Here is a 24,138-nt window from a genome sequence, read left to right on the forward strand (position 1 = left end):
GGGCCCCGGCTCCGGCTCAGCTGGGACTGGACTGCGGGCAGGGGGTTATGCCGACAACCGCCAAAGCAAGGAAAAGGCAATGCTTTAACGTTGGTTTGCTTGTAATACTGTTGTTCAGTTCAGACTGCAAAACTAACGCGGTTCCACAGCGAGGATGCAATAAATGCAGAAAAGACCGTAAAAAATCAAAGTACCGGTACAGGAAAAGAAACCGTGTCTTCCTAAGGACAGTTCTGTCCAGTGCTGGATGGCTCATGCTGGATTCGTAGACTAACACTTGGTCTCCCCCCTTCATGTGAAGCGTAACTCATTGCACGGCATTAGTTTATGTATTAAAAGCAGACATTTAGCCAATGCTTACCAACAGACCATTTAATGATCCTGCATTTCAGAGCATCTTTATTGCCCCGTTTCAATACTTGAAGTATAAAAATGTACCTAGAAAGTGTAACTTCTGACCAAAAGCTCAAACCCTGCCCTTGTCCTTCCCTCCCTCAACCCCTCTGCTATCCCCCCAAAGGAAAACAAGGTACACCTGGAGCTCAGCTACTGTGTGGGGAAAGGAAATATTTACAGCCATCACAAACCATGTCAGTACACAACATTTAGTTGAAACAGAATCTATTCTTTATGCAAAATAAAATACAGGTGAGTGGCATCCTATTTTCTGTGCCATGATGCCATTATCAGCTTTGCAGAATTATCATTGCCATTACTCTTTTTTTTTTTTTGCTTTTCAACCCAAAACTGCTTTTTCCTCCCTGGAGCTGCGGGGGGGCCGGGGGCAGGCACAGCGCCCAGTCCCCCCGGAGGAAAGCTGCACAGGCCCCCCGCTCGCCCGCAGCCGGGCACCGCAGTGTGCCGCGGTCCCTGAGCCCAGGTGCAGCCGCAGCTCCCGGGAGACTTGGCTGCGCCCCACGGACCCCGACCCGTCCCTGCCTGCGGGCCCTGGCTGGAGAGCAGGTGACCCGGCAGTGGCCCACGGGTGGCCCAAGCCCTCGAGCGCTCTGCGAACGGGGCTGGCCACACCATCCCATTGCCCGCCGCCCCTCGGCTGTCCCCTGCGTGTCCTGGGGAGGAGAACCCCCACGGTTCTTGGGGGCTGGCGAAGGCCTTTCCGTGAGCAAGGTTTCCAAATTCAAGTTAGCTTTTCTCCCAAGGCTTACGCCTGCTACTTGCGCTACCCGTGCGAATGGCGAAGGAAAACAAAAACTCAGCAAAGTCTCTCACAAATGCCAGTGCTTTTAAACATTAAAACGACTTTTAAATTCTTTGGATGTGTGGGTCTCACCCACAAAGTAACCTTTCTAGAAAAAGACAAATAAATTAAAGGAAAAACACACTAATAATGCCTTTCTGCTTTCTAAGTGACAAAAGTACTACCTTGAAACACTCATTTTGGCATGTACAAGTTGGGGGGAAGGGAGGCCCGGGGGGATAACCTGGCAGTGTTTGTAACACGGGTGGAAGTGCATGCCAAGACAAGGCTGAAGATACACCCTGCAGTCAAGAGAAGCACTCTCCTTCAGTTCATCTCGGCATCAAGAATGAAAAGATTGTAACATAAAGCTTTGGCCATTTTTGAATCTACTATATACAATTTTTTTTTTTTAAACTACATAGTCATAAATTAAAGCAGTGATTAAATAAGCGTATACAAAATGTAATTAAATTAAAAATCACAGCACATTATAGAGAAAAAATAGGAACCATTTATCACAGCAGAGAATATTTTTTTTTTACCCTGTGAAAAGAACATCGACTAGCAAACGCAAAGCATCCTAGTTGAAACAAAAGAAATCAAAGCCATGTTTCCCTTTCTTGCATTCATTGCAAACAGCGATCTTTACCCACTTTGAAACATTCCCAGGAATAAGATCTTCCTTGAGTATAACAGAGAAGTTCTGCCAAAAGAAAGGAAAAAAGAAGAAACCCAAACCAAACAATATAGAAGGAATATACAAACAAAACAACCCCTACAAAATAAATAAGAATTATAAAGCTTTTTTTAAGTAACCTTAACAATTATCAAACTAGTAAGTTCTGCCTTATCACATAGACTCTCTATACAACATAACCCTAAAGATTTATTACTATGAGGTATTTGGAGGAATTGGTAAAAGCGATGCACGGCCTGTCTGGGCTGAGGGACTCAAGCTGCTTTGGGGTAAAGAAGAGGGAACCTTTGGTTTGTCAGCAAGAAAGTGGAAAAAAACATTTTCCTTTGGTATCAAAGAAAGTTTCATTGCATGGTTGCACGGCAAAAAGCACCACGGTGAAGAATTATTCCTTTTTTCATTAGTGGCCTTTCTAACAGGCTGAGGTATTCAAAGAGTATAAGGTGAGAGATAAAGAGGTCAACAGCGGTTTAACACTTTGGTTCAAGCAAGGCACTCGTCCTATGAGTTTACAAAGTTTGCAACATGTTTGCCTAGAGCTTTATTATTATTATTATCCTTATCATCATCAGTAGTAGCAGTTGTAGCAAGAGAAGTATTCGTAAGGTTATTAGCATTACCATTAAGAATGAAGACAAGGTTACACACTGAGTGAAGGTGAGGAGGGGGGATCAAGGGGACGGGGGTAAGAAGGAGGATGAGTTCCCTTTCCAGACAGAGGCCGTGCATGAAAAATCTTTGGTATTCTTTGGTATCATCAATGTGATTAAAATCACCAATGGAAATCGAGTGAGGTAGCGTCTTTGGTTCACACTATAAATAGTAGATCTTTACACACTTTTTTTTTCTTTTTTTTTTCTTTTTTTTTTAACACGTGGAAGTAGCTATTCCTTACCTTTTGCTTCTTTGTCTTTAGCAAATAGTTACCAAATGTATTGTAAAGCTAACCACACCACAATAATAAACCAGGAGGCTAAGCAAAGTCTCAAAATTAGCCCCTGGGCCTTTGAATGCACCCAAACGCAGCGAGATAGAAAAGGGTAAGTGCTTTCTCTTTGTTTGCTAAATGCATAGTTTTCATCCTTATGTACAAAGGAGGAGGAAGAGGAGGAGGATAGGAGGAAGAGTAGTAGAAAGAAGGACCATTTTTGGGGGTAAAAATGTCTTGTTTACAACTCAGGTGAGGAGAGGTGTCCTAAGACTCTTTGGTATAAGCTCAGTGGTGTTTCCGAGCCCTCCAGGCAGCGGCAGCCCCACTGGGCAGCGCCCACCACCACCGCGGCCTTATCCTGAAATCCCTCTCAGGAGAAGAGGGGTGCCCGTGGGCAGCCCTGGGGCGGTCCTGTGCCGGGGCACCGGGGCACCCCTGGCCGCTTCAGCTGCTGGGGAATTTGCTTCTGGATAGGCTGGAGCAGGAGCAAATTCTCAAGCGAAAGCCCTGTTGCTGGCTCGCTCGCTCTTGTTGGGTTTGCTTTACCTGAGTAAGGAGAGGAGGCTGAGGCCCCTGGAAAGCAATGTGGGGGCTAACGTAGTGGTATGGGTGGTCTGAATTTTTTTTTTTTTTTTTTTTTTCCCTGGAAAGCTAATAATGCCATTTACAATGGGGATGGATGGGAACAGTTCACCTCTTGGCCAGCCTCCCCTCGTGGGTCACTGTGGTCAGGTTTGGATGCAGCCTATGAGCCGAATGCGTGTTCCTAATGCCCTCTCGCCCGTGGAGTCACCTTTGACTGAAGCCCCATCTCCTGATGCTCCCAAACTGTTGCACGTTCTGCTCCCTCTCCTAACCCTTCCTGGCAGATCTTTAGGTCCTTTTTTTTTGAATTTGAAATTAATTTCATTTTGTCAGGAATGAAGTGAGCCGAAAGACTAACACTAATACGACAGAGACAGGCTTTCTTGTGTCACGTTAAGTGCAGCATTAGGAGGAAGCTCCCCTGTAAGGATGCCCTGCTGAGGAATGGCAACGATCCGAGCTGGGGAGCACCAGGTAACCTGTCCGTGCTTCAGTCGGTGCGGCCGGGCAGTCTGCTCAGAGGTAAAACAGCTTTACAGGCAGAATGAGTAGTTCCATAGTTATTTGCTTCATGTTTTGAAAGGAATTAAAGAAAAGTGTGTTCTTTGCCTATTCAGAGTATGAGGCGCATATTGCTTATGGGAAGAGTGGTTTTGTTCCTAATGGCTTATAAAAAACAAAAGGCTTATATATACTTAAACAGAGATGTAAAAAAACCAAAACACTTAAAATCTATAACTTGTGCATCAGTTTTAGTGTGTGTGGACATATGTGTGCGCATGTATACATACATACACCCCATAAAAATGTGTGTGCATGTATATATACACAGACCTATTCAGGGGCTTGCATGTGTGTGTATCAGAGATCCTGAAATTGCATATTGGGTGCAAATTTAATGCTGGTATGAAAGTTCTCTTTGGTTTCAGCAAGTAGTCTCTCAAGACAATACAATGGAAATACTAAAAAATGCGGCAATGTACTTTGAATTTCCCTGCATTTTTAAATTCTCAAGTTTTAAATAAATAAGGCTTTCTTTTCTAAACTATAGGTACGTTACAAAGCAGTGTTTTGCTGGAAGAAACTAAAACGTTAGTTATCACTGTCCTTTATTAACCTTACACTAACGAGACTGCATTCATAAGATACTTTATACGTGAGCTTATTAATGTTTCCATGTCAATTTTGTCTCTGTGGGGATGGAACACTTTAAAAGAAAGCTTGATAAAATTTAAGGTAAGCTAGAGACTTGAAAAACTCACAGGTTAGATTACATTTTCATAGACAATTGCTTTGTCAGTCTTAAAGTGGGTTTAACATATGGAAATGTGGAGAAATATTCAGTGCCAAAAATCTTGGGTTTATTTCGCTTTATTTTAGTAAAGAGATATTTCATCTGTATTCTAAACACTTACTGGAAATTAACTGTATACCCTGAACCTTGACTAGACCCTGTCCTCTTGGGAAACAAGTGGTGCTACAAAGTTGCTTAACTTTGGTGTCACTAGTATTTTGAGTGGGCTTCATCCCAAAAGCCAGTATCTGCTATTACTGATGGTGGTTGGATTCTAGTTTACCTTGAATTTTCCTTTCTCTTTTTAAAAAAAAAAAAAAAAAAGAAAAAAGGGTGTAAATAAGATTGCCTATTTCTAATCCTTGCATTGGGCCTATACCTGCATATTTGGTTACTTTGGAATTTAATATACCTAGCAGAATTACTAGAGCAATTTGAAACACCAGTTAGAAATCTAACAGGCACATGTATGGTTTTTAAAGTCTATTTTCCCCTTACACTAAAATTTAATATGCAGATTTTGCACGCTTTTCTTTTTAATTTTATCAGAGTAGGAATGGGATGATTTCTCTCCTATGGGTCTGTTAGCAACAGAGCTTTTAAAGCTTTTCAGCTACAAACTTTAAACTATTTCATGCATTATCCTGATTAATAGATGAGCAAGAAAGAATGCACAGGACCAAAGCTCAGCCTGCTACACAGATACGACACCACAAAACATCAGGCTGTATCAGTATCATGGGAATTTTGCTATTGACTTCAGAGGCACCACAATTTGGCCTTCCAAAAGCACTAGAGATCCTGTTGGAGCTCTTCCCATCAACATTAACTGATGTTGTACCACTGTTTTCAATAGGAAAAGACCACGAGCCTTCAAAGCTATTGCTATTCCTTTGCCTAGTAAAGTCAATAGTTAAAAAAAGCTCACCAATGTCAATGAGTATTGATCAGATGCTAAGCCCTGTGGTTTTACATTTCGCAATTCTTTTCATTTTTGCATACAAAATGCCTCAGGTCTCCTGTTTGCAGGCTAGGTGGCAGAGCTGAGCTGTATTTATATACAGCGCACGGTTTGCAAAGAGCGTTGTTCAACGGCTTCCAGCAATATCAGCCTGGGAGAGTGTAATAAGGGGATACAGGCACAGTAGCTACCACACGATCTTACACATGGCTGTTACGGCCCCTTTTTTTGCTCCCGCTGAAGTCAGCGACAAAAAGGCTCACTGACTTCAACGGAAGCAGCATCCCATTATCAGTACCTGTGCTCTGACAGGGGCTGCAATCTCCTCGGATGACATTCTTTCTTGCCAATCATGGAAAGAAACAATAACGTGGTTTTACTAATTGCAAATAACAGTCTTGATTACAAGTTTTATGTGTTATACAGTTAGATTAGTTTATACCTATAACTCTACATAGTATTTTGTGTAAAAATAGCTTTGGAATATTAAAATCATTGCAATAAAATACCTGCAATATAATTATTAAATGTGTTCTTTGGTAGCTAGTCGATTTTTTTTATGGATGGAATAGTTTTCCTTTTTTAAATCTGAACATTCCTTAACAAACAAAGAGAATGCACTGGTTTAGGTACCATTCAAAATTTCTTTGCCTAGTTTGAACTTGTTTCCAGGCATCACACCGGATAAGTTCAAACCATGAAACAGCAAAAATCACACTACCGTTCAAATGAATTCAGACGACTCCACGCTTTGTCGGTCGTGCCATGGCACAACCCTCTCTGAAGACCAGCCCTGACTAAGTCCCTAACCACTGGCGTGTACGCAGTACAGATACACTATACACCTTCATGGCAATTCCTGTGGAAATGAAGAGCCATATCTGAGGAGATGTCCGTTCAATGACAAGAAATCACTATGCTCCAAACCACTAAACAGCCAAGTACGGTGAAGATGATCATGGGTGAAGGTGTAAGACCAGTGGTCTGTTTCTCTTCCCTTTGCATTCTGTTTCATTCCCTCCATTTCGCTTTCTTCTTCCTCTCTTTTTTTTGCAAGTCGTCGTCCTACTAAAGTGTGTGTCTTAGAACAAAGTCATAATGCAGGTGAAATAAGTCTTTGGTTTCTTTGGACTTATAAATAACATTTTTTTCAAATAGTTCTAAGTATAAACCTGCTATCTTGAGGTCCTGGTCTGTCTTTATTTATTTATTTATTTATTTTTAAAGCTTTTCCACCGAGGTTTAGTTCGTGGTTATTCCTTCATGCTTTGGTACAAGTGCTTGATGAAGAAGATGAGTTGCCTGAATTGGAGCTGCCCTCGTCTTGCCACTTATCCAGACTCCTCCTCCGTGCATTCATGAAAAAGTTGCTGACGGTGCTCAGCTCCAACCCGAGCTGCTGGGAAATGGTGATTTGTAATTCTTTGGATGGACGCTTATTTTCCTTGAATATTGCATGTAGAGTTCGACGCTGGACATCTGTGAAGACCAACCGAGGCTTTTTGGGTGTATTCCCTCTATCCTTCCCATGCTCTTGTTCTTTCCTCTTGCACGCTGCAAGAAAGGGGAGGATGGTTAGAGAGGGCTGGCAGAGGAGTGCGTGGGCACACAGTACAGGACAAGGGAAAAAGGGCCGTCTATGTCAGGTTCCAAATTTGGAGAAGATGCGTGACATTTAATTTTCTAACTTATTAAAAACTACAAAAAATATAAGGTATAGAAGTTAGAAAATACCTTTGTATTTTATTGTCTGTTAAAACTCAACAAATGCTATTATTCAGAGCTTACATTTTGATAACACCTATTAATTCTCGGAATTTAACTATGGAATAGAGTCGAAAGTCAATGAGCTCTAAAGACAACCTTGCCCACCTTTTTTACCTTCATTATTTGTTGTCAATCCATTTCTGTAGTTTTTTATTGGCTGAGAAATAAGAAACTGGGAGAAACCAGGATGCTACTACAATCTTACAGGCCAGATGATTATGTATTCTGAACAAAATAAACCACATTTTGACATGAAAAACAATGGTATAGTAAATCTTCCTTTTCACATTATTTCATCTATCATCTCTTCTTTCCTTTTCAGAATGTTATTTTTCTCTACAGCAAAAGGGTGCTTGCGATTTGAAATCTGCGTTGCAGATCACCTGCCAGGCAGGATCTGACGGGATGGGAGGGTGACTCCTGGTTCCCCCCACCAGCCTTTGACCATCTGCCAGCTCATCTTGTTGGCATTTCACTAAGGTAAAGGTTTCCTTGGGAGGACAGATTGTTCTGTCTCACTTTCAAGGAGTCTGAAGTTGTCTGTTTCCCCTTTTTTCTCTAACAATGTCCTTTAATACTGATTTAAAGATGTATTTCTGACAGTAATATGGATGTTCTGTCTCTGCCTGCCTAGTCCTGATTTCTGAGGAGATCAGTGCTGATTATATGAAGAATTTTGTGCAGTGTCTCTACCTATTCCACACTTACTGGAATGAAAACAGCAAATTACTTTACAAAGGTCCTTCCTACATCTTTTATTGCTACCAAGAGCCAGCCTTGGCATGAGGGTTTAATTGCTTGAGGAAGGTATAAAAACAGTCATCCACCTTTTTTACTTAGAGAAATAGCAACTGCACAGATCAGACAGCAAGATTCAGGAGATGCAAAGGCACCTTCTTGCTGGCCCAGGCAGGCAGGGACCAAGACACTGGCATCTCAGCCCCCTCTGAGGAGAAGCTTTTGAAGAGCTCCCTAACAATGTATATTCCAGCTACACATTCTTTCATGAGCAATGACACATCAATCAAATGGACTGGGATGCCAAACTCATACCCTCTACAGTTATTTTTATCTGAAAACCTTTGAAGAGTGCTTTGAAGTTACTTCCTGACCTCTAAAACACTGTGCAGCTCCTGGGCTGAAAACCAGGTTTCCTCATGCAAGCGAGCCCCCACTGAAGACAAGAGGCTGAAATCACCGTGGGGATCAGTGCCTCTTGAAATAATTCTGCACCCCCACTGAAAGTCAACATTGGTAACTCAAGGGTTAAAAATACTTTTGCAAGAATAGTCAGTTATTTACTGACAAATACTAGGAATGAGGAGCAAAGAAGATATCAACAGCATCTCAAATCTTTTCTACACCTCCAACCATTTGATGATCTGAAGTTCCCGTGAAAGCAGCCTCCAGCTCTGACTGTCCCTGCTCACAGGCTCATGCAGAAAAGGAGACAAACCAAACTCAGGTAATGTTTGCCATGCCTAACACTTCATTGCTGCTCATGCTGCTTTACACCTTCCTTTTTCAAAGACAACACAAATTCCAGCTTTCACCCGGAGTACCTACTCTGTCCAGATCACCGTTTGTCACACAATCCTAACTACACAAACACCGTGATCTGAGCCAACACTGCACGGTGCTTGAGCGGGAATCGTCACATCACAAATGACAGTGGCAGCAGCAGATACAAAGCTAGTCCGATTAGCGGTGTAAACCTCCGGGGTTTCAATCACAAACTAGTACGTGAGTTCTCTGAAATCATAAAGAATAACAAAAAAACAACCATCTATTGTGAAACTAACTTGTTTAACATGTTGTCTCCTTGCACTTGTGCTCATCTCCTGAAATGTAATATTCCTGAATAATTATTTCCTTAGAACATGTCCCAAGAGTTGCAACATACCTTGTTCCTCAACTTCAGTTGTATCACAGACCTCATAATTACTGCGAGTAACATTACAGCAGTAAGAAAGAAGTGCTCGTTGCTGGGGAGAAAAAATAAATCCTATCCAGTCTATGGTACAAATAAGCCAATTTTAGTATTTTGCAAATAAAACTTTATTTGAGTCAAGCCCATCAGAAGGCGAGTGTTGAGGTTCCCATGGTGCTCCCTGCAGAAGCTGGGAGCCATCCTTTCCTCCTGCAGACCAGCGTGGACTTTAATTTTAACAAATTATCATGCAGGATTGTTGGTTTCCCAAGGCTGGGTCCACACCCAATGGGAACAGGTGAAGATAAGCTCTAGTTTAGCCTGGGAAATAAGACAGTTCTTGTCCTCACATCCAAGTTGGACTTCTTTTACTTTGAATGAAGGACTAATGATGTATTGGTTCAGAGTGTGAGATACTGAGTCAGTTGCAATTTGGGACCTTATCTGAGACACAAAGACCCCCACACAACAGGTTCAGTCCTTGTTGGACATGGCCCAGCCCCAGCAGGTGAATCCGAGGCAGCCATGGCCCCTAGCAGAGCAACCCCGCTGAGCCCACTTTGGTCTCTGGGTCCTCCTGTACCCCCAGTGCCTGCCGAGCAGCACACTCGCCCTGTCTCTGCCCAGCATTGCTTGCAGAGCCTTTTCCACCTGGGGGAGACTGGCAACACCTTCAAAATCCTCATCATTTTCAGGCCATGCAAAAGTTGTTTCCTTTTCAGCTCTACTCCCGTTAGCATTCACCAGAAGTAGATTGAGGGAAAAACTTTCCAATACTCTTGACTGTTCAAAGAGTCCTTGCATACAGTACTGCCAGGCCTTGGGTTGTGAGCAGCAAGGGTGGATACCACCTCTCATCTTCTGCTTTGTCCAGACTCAGGAATATTAATAGCACTTAAAAATAAATAATGGTGATAATGAAAAACCGTAATAGGGTTTCCTTACGATCGTTTTCCCTGCACTGGAGCCAATCAATTTTAATAATAAATTGTAGCTTTCAGCTTGCCAGAGAACAAATGTACACCACGGGATAAAGCCTGTTCCAACAGGAGATTCTATCCAGAGCAGGCACAGAGACCGGCCAGCTCACGCTGCGGGGGCTGGCACACCAGGGCCCTCCAGCCCAGTGACAGCAGCCCCAGCACAGGTCACGCTCAGACAAAGCAGCCACGCCTGCTCGGGCCAGGGCCTCCTCTAATGCCAGCAAGGGTGTCCTCTGAAGTCAGAGGCTCCAGAGACACTGGCTGAAAACCTTTTTTGGACAAAAAAACAGAGCCTATCTTCAAAACTGTTTATCATACACCTTCATCTGGATTTTATTGTACATAGCAGAGGATAATTAATTTGCACTGATGTCCTTCACGTGCCCCTGCCCATGAGCACTGTGAGCAACCCTCTCCCACAGCACAGGAGCTGAACTCAGGTGCTTTGTGGGGTGCAGTGCTCCCCAGAGGCGTGCACCTCTCCTATGGCACACCTGCTTGCCTGCTGCCCTCGCACGCTGCCTGCTGCCCTCGCACGCTGCCCTTGCTCCCCCCTGCAGACAGCCACGCTCTTTGTCTCTGGGCTCCCCCAGCTGAGCGATGCTCCTTGTGATGCCTTTTGTAAAAGGCTTAAGAAAGTCTAGTTAAGAAAAAAGCAAAGCAGAGGATAAAGAGTCACTCTGACTCTGGCAACACATGTGCAGATATGACAGTGTAATATTATTAGTGCCAGAAGGAGCCTTATAAATCCACTGCTGAACTCTGGCCTCTTCCAGTCACTTCCATCTTTCTCTGCCCTGAGCAACAGATATTTTTGACACTTGCAATTCTCCTGATACAATCCATCAATCTATTTTTGTCTCCCTTTGTTCCTCCTAAGTCGCCCAAGGGATTTGGCCGAGTTAACTTGCCAAACCTTGTAAGGTCTGTACCTCTCACTGAGGCCCAACTGGGCCTGTGCGTGGTACAGAACTGGGGTCTCACCGCTGCAGCTCCACCATCTATCGCTGCTTTTCTGCAGCTCCCAGCTGGCCCGGCTACGTGCAGCACGGCGGGATCAGTCCTGCTCTGCTGGAGGTGAAGCAGGATTGTCTCCCCTATGAAAACGCACTAATTGCATCTTTAGGTTGAGATAGTGAAGAGGATATTTTGCCCACCTGTGATGTGAACTACACTGTTCTATCAGTCTAAAAGTCAAGATTACAGTAAGCTCAGGTGTTAACGCTGGTGCTTGATCTAGTCTTTCATCCCTAGAGGGTGGATCTCTTTATAAAATCTAAGGAAAAAGCCCTGATTACCATAAATCAATTTTCAGGAGCACTTGGTACATGCATGTGTGCCCTGCTGTACCTGGCAAACATGAATTTCCTTTCTGAAAACCAGAAGCAAAGAATGAAACTGATATTACTCTCAATAAACCTGCTTTCTGCTGGTTTGTTTTGGGCACATAATAAAATACCACCACAAATCTGCTGGCTGCTTTTCTGTAAAATTGGCACCGGAGCAGGGGGAACGACAACGGAAAATCCTGCCTGGGTAAATGCTGCCCCAGGCCCTGTGACTAGTTGTGAGGGTAGGTGACCACTCTCAGGATGGAAAAGTGGCAGATGCTGAGGAAGAAGAAGGTGAATTTTTAGGGGGTTTCAGACCTGGCACCAAGAGCACGGTGCCCTTACACACACCTCGACAGGCTGAGGCAGCGGCCATGTGCTCCAAAGGGCCACACTGCTCACCAGCTGCCAGCAGCAGTTCCCATAGCTCCCAGACAGGCACACACAAAGGCCATGACCGGGGTTTTGACCGTACAAAGTGGCTGTGTGGTGGTTTAGCCTCTGCCGGGGTCTGAGACCACGCGGCCGCTGCCCCTCCCCCACAAAGGGAGTGAAATACAAAGCCCCAAGACTGAAATAAGGAAAGGTTTAATACAACAGTGCAATAGCAACACAACAAACAACAGCAATAACAATAACAGTAATAGTGATAGCAATGAACAGAGCAAAATAGCTACCAAATACAGCAGTTTGAAGCACGATGTACAAAACCACGAGTGCACCGCGCTCCGCGCCAGGAAAATGTGACCTGCCAGGATGTGACGTCCGCATGGTATCTGAATAACCCGGCTAGAGCTCCCCCCCACTGCTGGGGAAACTTAACCCTATCCTGGTTAAACCAGGACAGGCTGGAAAAGGAGGAGGGACACAGGGCAGCAGGAGGGGAGCACGCCTGCCCGAGTGCACCTCAACAGCACGGCATTACAGCTCCTCCTGGAAGGGAAGTGCACAGTCCCACCAGCGCCTTGGCATGAGTCTACTCACCCCGTGGAGGAGGAAGCCAAGGCACACAGTGGTCTCTGCCTACAGGGACCCTTTTCCCTCTGTTTGTACCCAGAGCAGGTCGAGACCAGCAGCAGGGACACGGACACACACACATGATAACATCTCCAGCCATGCTGAATGCAGAGCCTGGTTGACATGGAAGGGAGACCATGTGCTGGCCACCAGCAATGGGATGCGAGGCCTTTCACCCTGAGGTGACAGGTCCCGTTTCCAGCTCTGGCCCAGGTTGCTGCTGACCACAAGCCATTATTAATTACTTGATGGCCATTGAGTGCCCTGTACGAGATGAGGCAGTGGTCTCGGTTCAGCTCCCCATGAGCAGGTTGACACCATGCTAATTCCCATCACATTTGACACATCATTTGACACCAGTTGGCACCGTGGCTGAAAGGTTGAGCTGGACACTACAGGCAGAAGGAGACTAAGAACCCATTTTGTAGCTGAAATGTTCATTCTGGGGAACAAAGAGGATTGGGGATCTCTTATGACTGTGGGCTTGGCTCTGTCTTGCCTGAGCAGGCACTTTCTAGTTGCTTCACATCAGAAGGTAAACTCGGATCTGAGCTCTGGGGTCTTCACCACCAGCCTCACTGGACTGGTTTAGTTTTGAGGACTGTTCCACCCTCGCTATTCATGAACATTATATTTGCTTCAGACAGGTAGCAGAAAAAAACAACTGCTTTATGCTTCTCTCAAAGACTCCAGTGTGAGAGTCCCAAAAACCAATGGGGAGTTTACCAGCCAACAGCTTCATTGCTGTGGGTTCAGAGCAGTTACCCTTCCCATGAGTGGGAAAACCTCAAGAAACGATGCAGCCCAGCTCAAAGAAGTGCCAACAAAAGCCCTGCATTTCTGCATGTGCCATAGGAGAGATAAGGAGAGATATTTTAGACTGAGTTGAGAGAGTTCTCAGAAGTTTTGTGATTATCAACTTTTCTCCCTCCTCTTGCAAAGCCAAGTCTTCTAGCTATCCTAACTTCATGTGTACAGGACAAATCTTAGAGAAACAAAAAACCCTTTTAGAATTCTTTCCTTACATGTATTTTCTAATCTCTATAGTGTCAGGTCTACAAAGGCTGGGACCTGCCTCAGCTACAGTCTGAGCCGTGCAACTAAGACCCTGGGAATCATTTTGTAAAGCATCTGCCTCTAGTTTTGAAACATCACAAAACAGCCAATAAAATTTTTAGAAAGTGAAAACGCTTCACGGGTAGAAGCTAGAGAATATCCTGGAGGATATTCTTCCGAAGGAAGCTTTACCTTTGGGTGGAAAAGGCAGCAGGATTTCTGTAGGAGGTTTAAGCTGCTTATGGACTTTGGCCGTCAGAGATAGTCCTAGTCACACTAGCTGCAACAGATCAGTGGAAGCAAGTAGCCCAAAGTTTATGATAAATTCATGGTGATGATAATATATAATAAAGGGTGATATGCTCTATCCTTATCATGTGAATAACACCTCTGGAACATGCAGAGACACACACAGATCATAGATCTTTCCTAGTTATCAAAAGCTTCCTATTTGGGGGAATATGAGAACAAGATAAGGGGCCTATAAGACACATGCTACCCGAGAACAGACTTCACCATGTGAACTAAAAGCAAGCAAGTCTGTTTGACCTGGATGAATAACTGCAACTGCTGTGTGCCATTCACTCTCTTACGTTGTCATTTGGGGGTCCCCTGCACTGCCCTATCCTGCATGTCACTGCCCCGTGGCCTTCGGAGGTGCCTGGGAAACAGGATCCCTCCGGAAAGGTGTCGCATGAGACAGAGCCCCTGCATCTCAGGGCAGCTCGTGGCCATGTGCTCCTGCTGCAGCGGGTAGTGACCAGCATTGCTGCTGCAAAGAGCATTCCCCAAAGCTTCAACTTGCCGCAGGATAAGGCTGTTCACATGCCAGTGGTGAAAGTCTCCATGGGAGACACAGCACATTGGTTGCTCCCCAAAACTCCTTTTCAGCTGAAGAGAGTATGGGATATTCTGAAATGTCTGAAGCCACACTCAATTCTTTCCTATTACTCCCAGCATTGTTCAGCATTTTGCACTTGTCTCTCCTGTGATTTGTATTCACCCTTAGAGTGTGTGAATCCAGCTACTGGGTGGTCATTTGATCTGTATCAAATCTCTGCCATCAAGCCCAGGCAATACTCCTTCTTTTGGTGTTTCATAACATGAAAAGAGATAAAAATACATTCCGATATGGGAAGCTCACAGAATAACATCAGCCTGCTGACATACAGATCCCAGCTGAGACTGAATGGTAAACACCCCACTCCTGTGCACTGTATTAAAATGAGCGACCTTAACTTGCTGCTGCTGGAATAATAAAGTGAATCTGACTAAGGAGCGCTGACTCAACAGTTTGGGATTCTGGGGTTTACACAAACTTACAGTGCTGATGGATCCGTAACCACCTGAGTGAGCTGACATCACCGTTACAGAATATGTTGCTAAGTGGATCAATCAGGGGAAAGCACCCGATTTTCCGGTGATATCATTTAAAGTAAATGTTAAATTTCTTCAGCTGGGTCTTTAGTTAACCATATTACTGTGACAAATATTTCTTTGTCTAGCATAAGTAATTAGAATTTAATCACTTTAACTGCGTCTTAATTACCCCCAATGAATTGAAAGGACATTTAATAGCAAAGATTAAATTGCCTTAATGAACGATTTTTGCGACTACATCAATATTTTAATCGCGTTAGCGCTGCCTGGCGCACCCCGCCGCCCCCCCCCCCCCGCCGCAGCGGCGCAGGCAGCCCCCGGCCCCTGGGGGGCGCCCGCTCCCTGCCGCTGCTCAGCGCGGAGGGGCGCGCCCCGCACCGCACCGCACCGCACCGCTCCGCTCCGCTCAACACCGCGCCATGCCACTCCACGCTGCACCGCACCGCCCGGCCAGAGACGGCCACCCGCTCCGCATCCGCGCTGCTCCGCGCCGCCCGCTCCGCACCTGCCCGCTGCCGCCGCGCAGCTCCTCAGCTCGCTCCGCGCCGCCTCACACGGCTCCGCGTCTCCGGGGAGCGGCCGCCCCGCCCCGCCCCGCCCCGCCCGGCTCCCCGGGGCGGTCCCAGCGCGCAGCCCCGGCCTTGCCTCGCACGGCGCCGCCGAACCCTCCCGCGGGCCCGGGGTGAAGGGCTCGGCGTCCGTCCCCGTTGTTCCGCCTCTCCCTGCTCCCCGGCCCGGCGCTCTGCTGTAGCCGAGAAGGGAGGTTCTGAGCGGTGGAAGTGACGCGACCCATTGCAAAACCTTCACCGGGACATTAAGGGTCGTCAGGTTTACTTAAAAACCCGGCCAGCTTCTCGGGCTCCTCCCTAAGGACCCACCTGCCCGTTCCCGCTCCCCCTGCTCCAGTTTTTAAGCCCTCAGTCGATTCCGACAATATATTCCCAATAGCGAGCGATGTCTCAGATGAACGAGAAATACGGCAGCGGTGACATAAGGAAGTCCCTCCGTTTTGGGGGGCGTTACGGCACAGCGTGGCAGCCTGCCTCTGCGGGGGGAGCGCTGCGGGAAACCTGCCCGCGCTGCCTGCGCTGCCCGCGCTGCCCGCGCTGCCTGCGCTGCCCGCGCTGTCCGCACTGCCTGCGCTACCCGCGCTGCCTGCACTGCCCGCACTGCCTGCACCGCCCCTGGGTGACTTCTTACCGATACAGCTGGACGCGCGTGGCAGTGTATGCAGCAGTGCTGTGCCTTAAAAAGATCCATAACCTTAGAGCGGGTTCGCTGCAGCGGCTTCTGCACGGGAGTCGCTAAGGAAGAGGCCCCCCGTGTCATCCGATTTAACACTTTCAGCTATTTGAAGAAGCAGCATTTCTCATGGTCCACCAGAAGGTGCTTGCACACACCGACGCCGAGGTTACAGGGTCCGCAGCAGCTTGCGATGCCGCTTGCGCATCTGCGGAACAGCAATCCATCGCCTTTTAATTGCCATTCGGGCTGCACATAAAATGTTACCGCTGAGACTTCCTATCGCCCTAAAACGGGAAAAAATCAAAACTACTGTTGAGCTAATAAATTGTTCCTATAAATTACTCTTTCAGCATCATAAAACTGACTTCCTCTTAAGCAAAATGGCTCAAGTAAGCCGCATTTCCGAAGACAGTCAGTAAGCATCGGTTGCTTCTCTGCCAGTATATGATTTATCCGGGTAGATCTATGTCTGAAATGCGAATCAGCATTTATCGATTTGATCATGAAAGCACCCGACATGATGCCATGCTGGGTCCCCACTCGGTCCTCGGGAGCCTCTGGTCTTCAGGTTAAAGTCACCAGCACTTCAGCAAGAGCTCCCGCGCTTAAGAGTCGCTTTAGGTCTCCCTCGAAACGAACTTGTCCCTTGCGAGGAGGTTGCGGGGATCCTCCCGCTAACAGAGGACAGGCAAAGGCCGCCTGGGGCAACGCTCGAGCTTTGCCTTAGTGCCGGTACAGGCAGACGCAGGCACCGAGGCACTCCTGGCCCTGCATTTCCAGGTCATTTTGCCCCAGTCCGGCCATCCCGGTGCCTGCCGGCTGGGAGGGGGGGGATACGGCACACACCAGCGCCCAGATGCCGCCCGGCAGCGCCCGGGCCCCCCGCCGGTGGCACCCCGGCGGGCACGGTCCCGGCGCCACGTACCGCTCCGCTCCTGCTGGGGCGTCCCGGCCCCGTCGGCGTGCGGGGCCCGGGGCAGGGTCCCGCACGGCTGCAGTGCTGCGGGGGGGCTCGCTTCCCCCCGCCCGCGCACCCCTTCAAAGGCACCCATCCCCACGCCAGCCCCCCCCGCCCGAGGCAGCCCGAGCAGGCGCCGGGCGGCGGGGAGCGGGGGCAGAGCCCGGCCCGCCCCGCCACAGCACGGCCCTAATTGCCGGTATTCGGTGCGGCGCCGCTCCCCGGCGGAGCCGGCAGCCGTAGGGCGGCTCGGCAAACCCCTGCGGCCGGGCTGCGGGCGGCCTCGGCCCCGAAACGGGCGGGCTGGCTTCGCCCCGGGGCCGTGCCGAAACCAGCACACCCGGGCTGCCGCGGGGCCGGGGGAGCGGGGTCGGTACCGCGGGGCCGGGCCGTGCCGGCGGGAGCTGTCCGCGGTGCTGAAGCCGGGCCACGCCGCCGCGCTCGCCCCGCGGAGTGGGGGGGCACCGGCGGGCGGAGACAGCACGGGCACCGGCGCAGGGCTCCCGCCAGGACGCGCCCCGGTCCGCAGCGCCCGAGGGAGCCGCCACTGCCCGGTGCGGGGCGGGGGGCGCCGGGGCCGGCTCCCGCCCGGCGGCGGTCAGTAGATGGCGCAGAGCCCCCGGGAACCGAGGGGCTGCGGGGCGAGGGCTGCGGGCGGCCCGGTGGCCCCGGCCGGGCGGGGCGGGCAGACGCGGCGGGCCGGGCCGGCATCGCGCCCACAGCCCGGCCGGGCGGCCCCCCGGGGCGGCCCCGGTGGTGCCCGCGGCCGGGAGCGGTCCCCGTTTGGCGGCTGTTTCATCCGAACGGCAGCGAGGGTGGGAGCGGAGCGGGGCGCGACCCTCCGGCGCCTCCCCGACACGCGGCGGGTAATTAAAACAAGCAAACAAACGAGCAAACAAGCCCGGGCCGAGCCGCTGCTCAGGGGGCGGGGGCTCCGCGGGGACGGGCGCGGGGCGGGCCCGGCCCGGTGCGGAGGAACGCGGCTCGCCGCCGCCCGGCCCCGCTCCTCCTCCTCCCGCCGGCCAAACATTAACGAAGGGCAAACGCGGCTGTAAATCAATCCCGCCGCAAGGACACGGCCGGCAAACAAGCGCGGCTCCCCGCGCCCGCCCGGCTGCGCACCGGGCGCTGAGGCGGGGCGCGATCGCGCCGGGGGCGGGCAGGGGGCTGCGCTCCCTCCCTCCTGTCCCACCGGGCCGGGGCCCCTTGCCTCGGCCCCAGCACCGCGCCGGCAGCCGCGGGGCGACCGCTGTCGCCGCCCACGGTGCGTGGAGCCAGGGCCGCGCCCGTCCCCGCGGCCTCCTGGCGGCCCGCAGGGCGGGGAGGGGCAGGGCCTTTCCCCCGGGCCCGCGCCGCGCTCGGGGTGGCGGCGGTGAAGCCCCCGGTCGATGCCCTCCGCCTCCCCGATGCAAATGCGTTTATGCAAAGTCCCCGCCGGGTAAATATTAAGCAGGGCCTAATGAGGCAACGGGGGCCGGGGCGGCATCGACCTTCCCCGGCGCACGCTGGGGCGGCCGGAGGGGCGAGAGGTGCAAACGGCGTTCATTAGAGTTCATATTTAATGTGGAAAACGCTCTGATTACTGTATCGATTTCTTTACAGTTAATTTGGCGAGAATTTCTCGTCGGCTTCCCAAGGCTTCAGCTGAGCCGGGATTCACATTGGGAGGGAGAAAGAAAAAAGACGAAGGGAGAAAAAGAGAGGCACTTACGAAAAATAACAGCCAGGTCGTAGGCAAATATCGAGCAGCTCTGGAGGGATGGGCCACCCCCCCACACCCCCTCCCGCCTGAGCCCCGCGGGCGAGCGCCGTTCCCCCACGGCCCCCGCTCCCCTCGCCCGACCCCCGCCGCCCGGGACGAGCTCGGGAAACCCGCTCGGGAAGCCGCCGCGGCGGGGCCCCTTCGGGACGAGCTGGCTCAGAGGGTGCACCGCGGCAAAGCGGCCCCTCCTGCGGAAGATCCAGGGGGGCCTCCGGGGTCCCTTATACCCCCCCCCCCCCCCCCCCCGCCCGTTCCCGAAACGTTTCTCGGCCGCGCTTCTCCCGCGGGCGCTTCCCTCCTGCCCCGGCGGGGAGCCTGCGCGGGGCCGGTACCCTCTGCGCCTCTAATAACAAACGGCTCGAAGCAAATTATTTTTTTCTTGAACAAGACGAGTCGGTTTTTGCCTTCTTTATCCCCTCTTATTCCCCCCGCCCATACGAAAATAACCTGAAATAAATTCACCCTTAAATCCCAGCAGGCTGCAGAAAGGCTGTACATTTCCCTTGAATTCTATTTATTTTTTTCGGTATCACTTCGCTGCCTTTCCAAATGTCAGCGGGGGGAGGGAGGGAAGACTAACTAACGGAGAAACGGCCAACTAGATAAATATTCAGGGAGAGAGGGGGAGAGAGAGGGGGACAGACAAAGGAAAAGAGAACAGAGAGGAGAAGGAAGATGGGATGAATAAGATGGAGGCTGGAAGAGGTCAGCTTTGCAATTAGCAGTTCTGCTTACATTTCAAGAGACAGCCCAGGAAGTGTCAAGACCTCAATCCTGCTTCCATGTAACTACCAATTTTTCCTCTATTTGTCGGAGCTTCTGTAATCTGGGAGGTAGGAATCCTCCAGGGATGGCTGGAAGGGGCAAATACTCAAGATAAAGTACCGGGCAAGACCATGAGGCCTAAAAAAAGCAGACCCCATCCCCCTCACCGCCTCCCGGCCGCTGCCTGCAGGAAATCAGAAAGGGAAGAAATGGAGGCGGCGAGGGCTGCGCTCTGGGTATTTATCCACCTGATAATTCTCTGAACGCCCGGGAGTGAGTTATAATTTGGACGTGAAATTTAATTTGCGTCGGCTGGAGTAATTTATGATATTTTGAATTGATGTTCATACATCAATATCAATCGGGGCACATTTTTACCACTTAGCAAGATCATCACACATTTAAAACCTGCACAAAATAAAATCGATGCTCGATGCCTTTTACAGCAGGCTGCCTGCAGCGCAGGACGGGCAGCGCGGAGGGGCGCGCAGCGCGGCGCTGTCTGCGCGGGGCGGGGTCTCCGGGCCGCCCCCATTGGCTGCGACGCAGCGCTATGCAAATGAGCACGTGCTGCGGGGCTGCCGGCGCCCAGGCGGGGCAGCGCCGGGCGAAGCCCCCGGCAGCGCGGGGAGAGCCCCGCCGGGACCCGCACGGCCCGGCCCGGCCGCAGGGGACGCGGGGACGCCCGGGCGCAGCCGCCCCGGCCCGGCCCGACCCTCCGCCCACCCCCCCACCTTCCCGTGCTCTGCGAGCCCAGTTTCGCCCCGGGAGGCCGTTTCTGTAAGGTGCCAGCTTTCGGGTTTCATCGGAAAGGGAAGGCGGAATAATGAGGCTTTGTCTCTCTAACGGGATTACCGGGATCCGTTTATGAGAGGGCAGCGCTGGGGTGGCTGGAGGAAGGGGCGGTGTGGGGGCAGAAGCGAACAATGGGGCTCTCCGGAGCCGGCAGCTGGGCAGAGCGCGGCCGCGCCGCGGGGAGCTGCCGCCTCCCCCCGCGCCGGGCCCGCAGCCGGGGCTGGCAGCGCTCCCCGGCCGGCAGCGCCAGCGAGGGGATGCCAGCAGCCTCTGGAGCGAGGGGTTGTTTCCAGTATCGATCTATGCAAATGAACGGAGATTCGGGTCGACCGAATTGTCGTAAAAATACGCTCCAAATCGAAGGAAGTTCGCCTCAGCAATCGTTACGGGGGTATTGGAAACACAAACTCCATCCTCCTCTCCTGGGTGGCACCAGCGAGACGAGGGTTTTCTCCCGGTGGGGTGGCTGCCGAGGAAGGGGAGGCGGAAAGGGCATTCTCTGAGAGCTCAGACCTTTGAAACCAACTCCGCGGGAGTGGAAGCCAAAGAGAGCAACGTCCTCCGGCCGGCGGGCAGCGCAGGGCCGGCTCCGGCCGGGGAGGGGGGTCCTGTGCGGGCCCCTCCCAGCGCTGCGCTGGGCTTCGGGAGCGAGGAGCTTGGCTGGGACCAGGCAAGGAGCACGGCGGTGGCCCAGCCCGGTCCCCGCACGGTCGGGGAGCGGTTCCCAATTCCCACCGTCGCGGTAGTCGAAAGCGCAGGACCGTTTGTGCCTTTGAAAGGAGGAAGATTTGGCCCTTCCCTTATTTTTGTCCGTGAAACGGATCAGTGACCCCGGCTCCAACTCGGATTGACTGTCTCGCGTTCTCCAGGGACAAATTAATGGAGACCTATCACTTAATTAACAAACCCTCACTCACGGCATATTAAAGCCGGGCTCCGCACTGGGAGCGAGGGCCGGCGGAGGGGACAGGTACCGAACGGGACGGCAACCCCCGAGCAGACGATACGGGAGCCGCCCAGGACCACCGAGCCCGCAAACGCCGGAGCGGCGCGGAGACACGACACGGACTGCGTGTCTCATGCAGAGGCATCCACGCGAAATTCAGACTCCGCGGCCTAATGATAATTACAGCCACTTTAAAAAAATAAAAATCTAACGATTTTAGCCAACAGCATTCCTCAGTCACCCGCCACTCACACGCCGGGCGCGTACGGTTTGCGGGAAAGTCCCGTCGCAGCACCCCTAACCCAGCCCGGGCGGGACGCGGCGCCAGCGCCGGCCCCGAGCCCCGCCGGTAACGCGCTGCGACCGGAGCCCGCGCCCCGGGGCCGCCGCCACCAGCACAAAGCAGACGCACCGACTCCCCTCGGCGGCGCGTTACCGGGGCTCCCCCGCACCTCGCCCGCGGGCCCGGAGCGGGCAGTGTCGGTCCCGGCGGCGCGGGGCACCGTGCGGGACCCCGCGCACCGCACGGCCGTGGCCGGGGCCTCCCGGTCTGGCCGGTCGCTCGGACAGCCGCCAGCCGCAGCGTTTCCGCCTCGCCCTGCCGCCGGACGGTGCGGGCGGCGGCGGCGCCCCGTTACCGGGTACAATGGGCGCCGTCCCGCCGGCGACGGGCGAGGCCGGCGAGTGTGCCCCGCCCGGGGCAGCGGGGGAAGCCGGGGCGCCGCAGTGCGCAGCCCGAGCTCCGGCTCGGCTTTGTCTGGCAGCCGGGAGCGCGGCGCGGAGGAGCCGGACGGTGCCGGTGCGCGGAGCCGGGAGAGGGAGCGGGGGGAGGAGAGAAACGGAGCGGCGGAGGGGGGGGGGGGGGGGGCCGGGGCCGCTTTTGGGGGCAGGCAGGGACCGGGGCGGCCTGGCCAGGCCCGGGGCCCCAGCCCCGCCGCCGCCGTGCCCCGACCGCCCCGCGGCGGGCTCACCTGCCAGCCGCAGAGCAGACATCCGCTGAAACTCCGGCTCCTGGAGCCACTTCCACATCCTGCGGAAGGTCTCCCGGCCGGATTTGAGCTTGCTCCAGGGCTTGGGGTTCCTCAGCAGGTCTGAGAGGGTCCCTTGGGAGCGGCACAGCACCCTCTGGGCGAAGATAGCCTGGGGGATGCTGTACCGCTTGAGCTCGGTGGTGATCCTCTGAGCTACTTCTTTGGTATTGATTTCTTCCATTTGCCCTGAATTACTTCCACTGTTGACCTGCGAACCAGTTACAGAAGGGTTTTGCTCCCTGGCAGAGCCCAGGATCTGCCCGTGGCTCTGGGCATTCAAGTGGGCATGGGGGTGGTGTGGGATCCCGTTGATAGGCACCATGCCAGCGGAGGTGGGGGTGAGGTGTTGGTCGCCATGCCTGGCTAACATGGCAGGGTGGTGGGCTTCAAATCCGTTTGGGGTGAGCATTTTCTCGGCGGGCATGGTGGCAGTGGGGTGAGCGTAGTGGGGCAGCCCTTGCTGGGAGTTGTGGATGCTCCCCAGGCCCGATCCAGACAACGGAGAGAGGCTTTGCCCCATGCCGGTAACATCCTTATGGTAGGGGGTGTAGAGATTGTTCATAGACGCCAGACCCCTCTCGTCCCGCATGAGCGTGAAGCTGCCGCTCACGTTGCCCGGTATCCGCTGGTGGGGGTGGTGGTGGTGGTGATGGTGGTGGTGGTGGTGAGGGAACTTGTCCGAGACCGTCGAGATGGGAGGTAGAGGCTGCAGAGGGGTTAGCGTGGTGTAGGTGCTGCTCATGCTCATGCCGGGGGGAGTCTCGCAGGCCATGGTCATGGTGGGGTGCAGGGGGCCCGTCAGCGCGTGGTCGGGCGGCCGGTGGTGGTGGTGGTAGTCGCCGCCGTCGAGGATGGTCGCCATGCCCATGGAGCGCGGGTGGGCCGGCAGGTGGCTGCCGCGGTGGGCCACGGCGCTCCGGTGGTGGGGGCTGCCGCTCATCAGGTCGGCGGCGGCGGGCACCGGCTCATGGCTCACCCCGTGCAGATCGCCGATGTTCTCCATCGCCAGCTGCGCGTTCATCGTCGGCCGTGCGGGCGGCTGGACCGCACATCTATCTGGTGGGCGGCGGGGCGTCCCGGAGCTCTTCGCGGCGGCCGCGGGCCGGTTCCTCCCCGCGGGGCGGGCGGGCGCTGCGGGGCTGGTGGCGGTGCTGCTGCTGCCGGGCTGGTGGCTTTTCCCTTTTTTTTTTTTTTTTTTTTGGTAATTGATTTATTTGTGTTTTTTTTCCTGTTGTCGGATGACGCCGTCGGGTCCGTCCTAGGGCCCCCGCTCCCTCAGGCCGGGCTCCGCAGCCGCGGCGGGTGTCTGGCCGCGTCCCTCGCCATCTCTAGCCATGGCTCTCACTGCCCCGCCGTTTGGACACGGCTCCGCTGCTGCAGCGGCGCCGCCGCCGGCCCCGGCGCATGCGCGCGCCCCGCCCCGCCCCCGCCCGCCTTCACACCGCCCCCCGTGACGTCACCGCCCCTATTAAGGAGGCGAGTCCCGCGCGGCGGCGCCCAGAG

General features: G+C 52.6%; 1 protein-coding gene across 1 annotated transcript; it reads right to left on the reverse strand.

The window, feature by feature from the left end:
* Window positions 1-542: 542 nt before the first annotated feature.
* On the reverse strand, window positions 543-24,138 carry ONECUT1 (one cut homeobox 1). Its single transcript, XM_074880509.1, has 2 exons — window positions 22,576-24,138; window positions 543-7,223 (listed from the first exon to the last, which is right to left on the reverse strand). Exons 1-2 carry the CDS (start codon window positions 23,654-23,656, stop codon window positions 6,931-6,933), a joined length of 1,374 nt encoding a protein of 457 aa, XP_074736610.1. The 5' UTR covers window positions 23,657-24,138; the 3' UTR covers window positions 543-6,930.

The sequence above is a fragment of the Strix uralensis genome, chromosome 11, assembly GCF_047716275.1.
Source record: "Strix uralensis isolate ZFMK-TIS-50842 chromosome 11, bStrUra1, whole genome shotgun sequence".
Classification (NCBI taxonomy): domain Eukaryota; kingdom Metazoa; phylum Chordata; class Aves; order Strigiformes; family Strigidae; genus Strix; species Strix uralensis.

Excerpts from the sequence above, each read along its gene's own strand:
- ONECUT1 (XM_074880509.1), bottom strand. The coding sequence starts at position 23,656 with ATGAACGCGCAGCTGGCGATGGAGAACATCGGCGATCTGCACGGGGTG. Across the intron at positions 7,224-22,575 it reads GTCTGCTCTGCGGCTGGCAG|CGTGCAAGAGGAAAGAACAA; the intron begins GTGAGCCCGCCG and ends CCTTTCTTGCAG.